Source organism: Cibotium barometz, chromosome 57 (assembly GCF_041138505.1).
Source record: "Cibotium barometz isolate CiBa-2024 chromosome 57, ASM4113850v1, whole genome shotgun sequence".
In the NCBI taxonomy this organism is placed as follows: domain Eukaryota; kingdom Viridiplantae; phylum Streptophyta; class Polypodiopsida; order Cyatheales; family Cibotiaceae; genus Cibotium; species Cibotium barometz.
In genome coordinates, this window is record NC_141102.1 from 40666988 (window position 1) to 40675517 (window position 8530).

The 8530-nt window shown below is 43.2% G+C and overlaps 1 protein-coding gene across 4 annotated transcripts in view; it reads left to right on the forward strand.

Annotated features, from left to right (window-relative positions):
- The window catches only part of LOC147606752 (uncharacterized), a 110070-nt gene extending 102465 nt beyond the window's left edge, over window positions 1-7605 (forward strand). For 3 of the 4 annotated variants that reach the window (XM_086791647.1, XM_086791650.1, XM_086791648.1), the window contains 10 exons: window positions 324-386; window positions 644-699; window positions 795-868; window positions 5930-6022; window positions 6120-6221; window positions 6324-6404; window positions 6545-6636; window positions 6805-7057; window positions 7184-7281; window positions 7394-7605. In XM_086791647.1, coding sequence (XP_086647773.1) covers window positions 324-386; window positions 644-699; window positions 795-868; window positions 5930-6022; window positions 6120-6221; window positions 6324-6404; window positions 6545-6636; window positions 6805-7057; window positions 7184-7281; window positions 7394-7436 — 955 coding nt within the window. In that variant the 3' untranslated portion in view covers window positions 7437-7605. The remainder of the gene's footprint in view (window positions 1-323; window positions 387-643; window positions 700-794; window positions 869-5929; window positions 6023-6119; window positions 6222-6323; window positions 6405-6544; window positions 6637-6804; window positions 7058-7183; window positions 7282-7393) is intronic. The other variant, XM_086791649.1, reaches the window with a different exon arrangement.
- The last annotated feature ends 925 nt before the right edge of the window (window positions 7606-8530 follow it).

Sequence of the window (8530 nt, forward strand, 5' to 3'; positions counted from 1 at the left end):
TGGACTATTTAGGATTTCTCATCGGCAGATAGTACCAAAATTCTGTTAGTTTTGCAACTTTTTTTTCCCCAACTAGCTTTAGGCCCAAGATCCTTCCGTAGTTATCGTTACGCCCGTAGGCGCTTTTTTTCTGTCTGTATGTGATAAGCACCTTGTGGGATCTTGAACCTAGGGCCTCCTGGTCCTAGACAAACACCTTTACCACTTGAGCTATCACCTCATTGTCTAGCTTTGCAACTTAAGAATGTGAAGAGTGTCATTATTACGTAAATGTCTAAATGCATACCTTTGAATGAACTATAATGCTGTTTCTATGCAACCAGGTTTGATTACATTGATAGGGATTGCCGCGCTTGTGGCATTACTAGCAGTTTTTGTTTTGATAGGTACGCCACATCTACTGTTAACTTTTGAAGCTTCTTGGGTTAAAGTTTAAAAATCCCAATTGGGCTTTAACAAGGCTTTTTAGCCATTTGGTGCCTGTGCAACTCTCTGCCAAGCCTTTATTATTTTGACATGAAAAGTTTGCCTCCAATACATGCTTAATATAGTTAGCCCCTGCCAATGGGTTTATTAATTTCCATCTTTGAATACCAGGGGGTGGCCAGAACACCTGTTATAAGCCTTCATTTGTTTGACTCAGGCTAATGGAGAACATGAGAGTTATGGATAACGAGATCTGCTACCGTGCCAAAGAATGTGGGTACATTCTTTGCTGGAAACAATGTAAGCTGAAAGGAATGATTAGCTGGTGGGTCATTTATCCCTTGATTGGATGGTTTCATGCTTGGCAGGTGTAAATGTGTACAGACTGTTTCAAACACGAGCTGACTTATTCAGAACAGTCTACACTCATGCAAAAGTGAAGGTCTTATGCTTAATAACTCTGGACACCTTGTATTTGAAAAAAAAAATAGTTATTGTTTTGGATCTACACTTACCTTGTCCAGTAAACACAGCCATGGTTGGTTGCTTATTGCCCAGCAGTAAATAACATAGGTTGTTCACTTTTCCCTACCGGTGGTTATTTCAGAGTCCATTAAAGGTAAACAATGTTGTACAGTCTCAGAATTTGCCACACATCTCGGGTAAGTGCTACACCGAGAACCGATCTCCACTGATTGGGGGGGAGACCACCATGTAAAAATAACCAAAAGAAAATGAGAGATCTAGCTCCTTTGGCTCATTCTGTATGAATGCCAAAGCCTATGCCAATATCTGCGATGCATCACTAGAGAGAAATCATAACTCTCCCAATGAGGCGTGATAGGGATCCTATGCATCTGTCGAGTGATGAGAAGCTTGGCATTCCGGACCATGAAACTAAAAAAGGGAAGGCTTTTCAATGGATCAATCCACTCCCACTCACGTGGATCTCACTGAAGATATCTGATAGGAGTACCACCATATAGCCATAAATACTAAGAGCCATGAGTCAGAGGAGAAGGACCAATGAACCAGTGCTTCCCCGAATGACCAACAATCCTCACTAGACTAAGCCTAGTATCTGGGATGATCTCCTCCATGCTACATCTGCACAATCTCCCTCTAGGTAGCATGATAGAATAGATGATGCAATCTGTAGCCTCCCGGCCCGGGAAAGCAACGACCTGTAGAGGTACACCTATCCTCGAAAAGACTCCCAGCCAACTCGGATAATCTCCATGAAAGGTCCTAGAGAGCCATTCGTGTGGTATAGCTGCATCAATCTGATCAATACGTATGCGAGAACAATCTGATCAATCTGATCAATACGTATTCCAAGGCTTAGTGCCTGGTAGGAAACCTATGAGCATAAGTTTGCAAAGCAACGCCTTGCACTGAATAACCAGATCAATAATATTCAGCCCCCCTCTCGTCAGGGCTAAATAGCTGTAAGCGAAAAGCTACCTTGGCACATGTGTCTGTAGGGATGCAGCATTGCACAACATATTTGGGGTTCTATAGCCCAACTTATGGGCAATATGAGTGGCCGTGCCATGCATGTGACTTGGGGGGTAGTTGCTTGGCTTTCCTAGTCTGGCCTGCAGCTTCTCTACGAGGGCAGTGATACATACTCTGCTATTTTCATTCGTAGATGGTTTATTGTAGGATGTCGCTCACTCTGATTATTCACCCCCCAAGATAGAGGATTGACACCAATTGGGAGATTGTTGCCAGTATTACAACATGGCAGGTCTAGAGAGCTAGATGCATGGAGGCTATCGAGGTTGTCCAGATTTTTGAATCTCTGTGCATTAGTACTATATGGGGTGATATCATCCATACTCTCATGGCTACTTGCGCTCGTATTCAGGGGTCCCCTCGTTCCGCAAAGCGCGTTATATTTATGCGGGAGTGGGACCATGGCATTTTCTTTTTCTGTAGTCCCACAGGTGTCTCATGGCATCATGATGCTCCTCAATGGTTGAGATCACCTTACATATTGGGGTGATTCTATTCTATTCCGGCTTATAGCGGTGATTGTTGTATGCTTTTTTCATACTTAATAGAAGTCTCTTTCATGAAAAAAAAAATCGAGATTGCGTGATTGTGGGGATCTCATGACTACTAGGAACCATTAGTGTCAGGGTTAAATTTAGTAGTGTTGGCAAGGTGTGAGTCATATTTTGTGAAGGGCGATAGCATAGTTGCTACGAAATGCATTTTGAAAAGTATTAAACGTTTTTTTTGCCAGGCCAATTTTTTTAACAGTTTTTTTTGGGTCTGATTCTACCAGGTTAATGGTTAAAAGATCAACTTTCAATGTACCATGTTTGGGTCTGATTCTAACAGGTTAATGGTTAAAAGATTAGCTTTTTTTTTTTTTTTCTTCAAAAAGAGACTTATATTAAGTATGTGAAAAACATACAATAATCACAGCTATAAGCCGGAAAAGAATAGAATCACCCCAATATGTGAGGTGATTTCAACCACTGAGGAGCATCATGATGCCATGTAAGACCTGTGGTACTAAAGGAAAAGAAGATGCCATGGTCCCATTCCCGAATAAATATCACACACTTCGCCTGTGCAGAACGAGAGGGCGGCTGAATGCGAGCTCAAGTAGCCATAAGAGTGTGGATGATATCACTCCATATAGTACTAATGCACTGAGACCCAAAAATCTGGACACCCTCAATAGCCTCCATGCATCTAGCTCTCCGGATCTGCCATGCTGTAATACTGGCAAATGGTGCACATGTCTACCTCTCCCAAGCTTGGGGGTGGTTCGGCGAAGCAAGCTAATGGTTGGGAGGTGAGTCCTACTGCTTACCTTCTGTGTTCTGTGCATATGTCTGCATGTGTGCTTCCCTTCTGTGTTCTGTGCATATGCGTGCTTGTGTGCTCTGGATGCAGATGATTGTGGCTTGGCCTCACAGGATGTCACAGTTGGTATCAGAGCAAGGCTTGCATCAAAAGAAGAGCTATGGTAGTTCTCACGAGGATGAAGATGACCATGAGGTATGTTTGCTTGTTGATTTGCAAAAAGTGAAAAGAAGAGAAGAACTTGAAGGTTCAGGACCTCTCTTGCGTATGAGGTGAATCCGGTACCCTCATCACGATGCTTGCTCTTCCAAGAGGGAGGAGGAGATGGGAGGGGCATCTACACCATTGCCATGCTCACTCTTCCAAGGAAGGAGAGGAGATGGGGAGGCACCTACATGCGGTAAGCTGCTGCATTTTTATTTTTATTTTTGTGAGAAAAAAAGAAAGGCAAAAAATAGCAGATCATATGTGCTGAAAAGGTGAGAAAAAAAGCACAATGACCTTTTTTTTTAGCTCAAGCTATGCTTTGTTTTGTCCGGCACTAATAACGGTGAGCACAGTGTCCAGAAAGCTTGCTGTAAGCGAGCCGTGAAGGACCCTTCGAGTGCAGCCAGCGAGCCCTAGAACCAACCGAGGAGAGGTGACTACGTACGGGCACACCAAAGCTTTTGTCTGGGGCTTCTACACCAGCACATCGGAAGGTGGTTGAGTATGTGAGGTGAAGTCAAAGGCACAGGTCTATGCGGCCAGGCAGGTGACACACAAGTGGAGAATGACTGGTGTTCTCTCTCGCCGACCTGAGTGGACAGACCCAGGAAGGCAGGTAGGTTGACGTGCTGGCAAGAAAACGGAGATCCAACCGATAGTGCACAGCTGGGGGGGCTCCTGTTGTGTGCTAGACTTCGACGAGCAGTAGTGCACAGCTGTGGCCTGTGGTGGTGCTGTTTTTATGTGTGCCAGCCAATAACTGTTGTGAGCCAGTGAAGCCAACTGTGTGCCTTTCACCACTGTGCACGTTGCAGTTTTCTAGGCAGCACGACGGTTGTGGTGGGAGGTGGTGGGGGCAGAACTGAGAAGAGTTCCCAGACTGGGCTTTACGTAGCTCTTTTTCCGTCAGCAGACTTTGTGAAGAGATTAGTTTGCAAAGCAGATTTTGTGAAGAGAGTAGTTTCCAAAGCAGACTTCGTGTATCTCTACACCCTTGCACTCTCTGATTGTTTGTTGCTAAGGTAAAAGCACCCACTGGATTTATCATGTTTGCTAAAACAAGAGCTTTATTATTATAGCTTGTTCGCATCCTTTGGGGCAGCCAATGCAGTGAGTGATTAAGATTCGTATGCTGTTGGTTGGCCAGAAGGGGTGTTGTTCAACCTTGAAGCACATGGAACTTCTCATTTGGAGTACCTCCGAGAGGGAGGAAGTGGATCCGCATGGTGATAGTGGGCACCTATTCTTGAGAAGTATCCCACAATAAGCATGCTCATGTGTGTTGCGAGCGTCCAGGCTACTGTTAAAAGCCACAAATCCCCATAGGGACTGCTGGAAAAGCAAGGGTGGAGGCTGTTGTTATATGTAGATTGCTGCAAAGAATGGGACTATACTGTAATCCTTCTATGGCACATTTTCATTGCGAATCAATGATTCATACCTAGAGATGCTCATCCTTAAATATATTGAGTTGGTCAAACTTAATGACCATTGGAGTCATTCCAGATCTTGAATGAGTTATGGATGAGGTTGAAGGGATTTGTCTACTTGACTTCACTCTTTTGGGGGTGAGTTCTTAAGGGGGGAAGAATGTTACATCCCTGACATGGGCATGGGTCATCGTCCATGTGCAAAGGGTATTGAGACAGGTAGACAATTTTCCCATAAATGAGTGGATAAATAATAGCGCCAAAGTCCTATAAAAGCATGAGGAGGGCTCATAACTCAGAGTTGAGCATGCCTTCTGTGGATCTGGATCTAGACTAGCCTAGGGGTGGGCGTAGGACTGCCGAGCTTTGTAGACATGTACCATGCGTGTGGTATATGGGACTTGCATGGTGGTGACTGCAAGTTGGTAAGTGATTTGAAGGCCTCGTGCTACGGTTGTGCATGGGTCTACATCTTCCAAGCTTACGGGTGGCTTGGCAAGGTGAGCCAACGATCGGGAGGTGAGCACCTATTGCTTCCCTTGTGTGCTCTATGCGTATGTGTGCATGTGTTCTCTGGATGCAGGATGATTTTGGGTTGGCATCGTGGGGATGTCACAGGCGAGAGGCTGTGAGTGAATGCCAGGATTGGGGGATTAGGTGCATGCCTTTGATCGGTTTCCAAGTTTCCAAGGCAATCAGCCTACAGGCTGGAAACAGGAGGAGCATCTTACAGCAGAGAAAGGGGTCAAATCAGAATGGACCAAAAGTACTGCTAGAAAGACATAGTGGGCAGGATTTCGCCACCCTTGAACAGCCCAAAATAGCTCCGACCTGTAGAGGGAAGACACCCCTTTGACCCAAGACTCTGAAAATCTTACAAGGTGAAAGATGTTTTGATATCTTTTAGAATTGATTTGTCAAGCCATGTCCATTGTGTTTTTGCTCCTTTTTAAGTATGCAAAGCATCAAAGTTGTCTTCTCCTATTTGGTATGCCGTGCTATTCTCACCACAGATGCTAACTACTTGTTAGCTTTTACGCCAGGCTCTCGAGTACATGCTTGTTGATGCCTTTCTACTTGCAAACAACTATTTGGAAATTTCTCAGCAAGTATTCGAACCAGAACATTTTTGGAAGGTGATTGGTTTTCTGCTCAATTCTTTTCAAATTTGTGATTATTACGAGTAGCACTGTTAAGGCCTGATAATTTCACCTTTACTTCCTAAACTTACAGCTGGATGACACAATCTTAAAAGTCATTGAGACTTCTGGTTGCCCAGAATTGGAAGAAGCTCGGAAGATAGTCATCCGAATGCGGCGTAGAGAGCTGTACCAGGTTAAAATAGATCACCAAGGAAATCAATGAGCTATAGCTTATTCTTTTCAAGTTTTGCAAATAGACTAATGTGTCATGCACTTTGATCCTTATGTGGAGCAGTACTGTAATGAGTATGCTGTTCCGAAAGAGAAGCTGGAGCACTTCAAGAATGTCACACCCCAAGACATTGTCTGCTCACAGGTAGAGCTAGCTGTGAGCTGTAGGTGCAGCTGCTGAGAAGAATTGATTAGATTACTTCAAGTTTCATGTGGAAATTGGTCAATGTCACTATTAACTGCTGCATGGATGGACAGTTATAACATCGTGTAAGCATTTTGTAGGTTAAACAAGGTGTTAATCTCTCCCCTGATGACATTGTGGTTAGCAATGTGAAGATTGATTTGACTCGTGGAAAGGAAAATCCGGTCAACAGGTATCTGAGTTTTTGGACTAGTAGTCATTCCTATATTCTCTTACTGCTCTCATTGCGTGCTTGCAAATTTAGGACTTTTTTTATTACAGAAATTGAATACCAAAGCCTATTTTCCATGTTTACTTATTAGACTTACGATTTTATGTTGGCATCCTTGCTGTCCAAAAGGGTGCACTTTTTTCAGGTTAGTACTATGCACATAATTGTTGATAACATAGCCTGCAAGTGCAATGCCAGGTTTTTACTTGGGAAAATGTTAACGTCTTCATATTATCTTTTAAGGCCCTTTTTTGGGATGCTGTTTCCACAGGATTACGAGTCTGGTGAGAAATTCAGCATACCTAAGGATCGTGTAAGCCAGTTGCTGCCCGATTGCTTCGAGGACAGAATTGTGCGTGTGTATTCAAAAAATCCAGAGCTGGTATCCTTCTCATGCTTCTCAAACCTATGCTATGCTTGGAATATTCCACTCAAGAGGTATCAATTGCAATCCTAGCCTGTAGCTACGGAAGGGAAGGCTGTGACTCACAACTGTTGTTTTGCTTAGGTTGAAGCTGTGTCTGAGGCATTTGAGAATTTTCAGCTGAAAACCTATGGGACAAAGACCCAAGTGCATGGAACACCTGATGGTAAAAAGCGGCGAAGGTACCAATAGATAGATATCAATATGCATAATAGAGATATTGTTGTACATAATTCTTTACAAATAAAATTGGTGCCTGTGTTGGCATTTGTATTAAGATACTTATTTTTGCAGTCCCTCAAAGTCCTCTAGAAGGATGAATATTGTGAGTTTTTAGAAGCCATGAACGTGTTGCGGCATTGGACTTAGGACTTAACCTATGGGATGCCCTTTAACCTATGGGGTGCCCTTTTACAACACAACATTAAGGATGGCGAAGTTGAGATAATGTAGTTGTAAATTTTGGCATGAGTAATGCCCATCTCCAAGTGAGCTCTTAAACAAGCATTACACGAGGTCCCAGTCTTTTTGGCCATTGGCCTCGATGGGAGTGCAATGGTTCGATTGTTTATGATCTCACGTCCATGTGATTGGAATTCTAATGTTTGATGGGCAATTTAAGAAAGAAGATCCATTAAAAATGTCTTTACATAGTGCACGCACTCACACTCGCGCATGCATGCACTCATGCACAATCATCACAATCACGCATGCATGTCTTTTGAGTGGTTTTCATGGTTCATTATTTCATGGACTCATAGTACTATTTGTCTTTGTTGAAGACATTTAAATTACTCTCTCTCTCACTCATCCCCCCCCCCCCTCTCCAACACACACCTACCCACCCCCCCACACTAGAGAAAGTAATTGTTTAAATGTTTGTAATGTTCAACTTACATCTAAAGCCTTATTCTTTCACACCCTTCACATTTTTCACTCATTTAAATCATTCTAAGTGGTGTGAAGGCAAAGGCTCAACATAATGTGTGTGTGTGTGTGATTTCAAAGGGTGCAAAAGTAATACATGTCGGTGATGTGAAAAGTTGTAATGTTGACATGAAAGATAATAACTATCTCAAAGCAATGTAATTGTGAAGAATTCTGAAAGGTAGAGAATCTTTGATTGTGTTCATCTCTCTTCTCTTGTGCATGAACTTGAATCTCTGTTTGTGTGTTTAATTGAGTGAGTGCAATTTTTGCCAACATATTGGTATTAGAGACTAATGGGTAATCGCATGTTTGATCTTGGGTAGAGAGAGAGAGAGAGAGAGAGAGGGAGAGAAGGGGGAGAGAGAGAGAGAGAGAATTGATAGTGTGTGTGTGTGTGTGTGTGTGTGTGTGTGCGTGTGCGAGAGAAAGAAAGAGAGAGAGAGAGAGGTCATTGCCAACAAATTGCATTGAATTGTGGTTGTAAGCAAGGTAATGAATAGA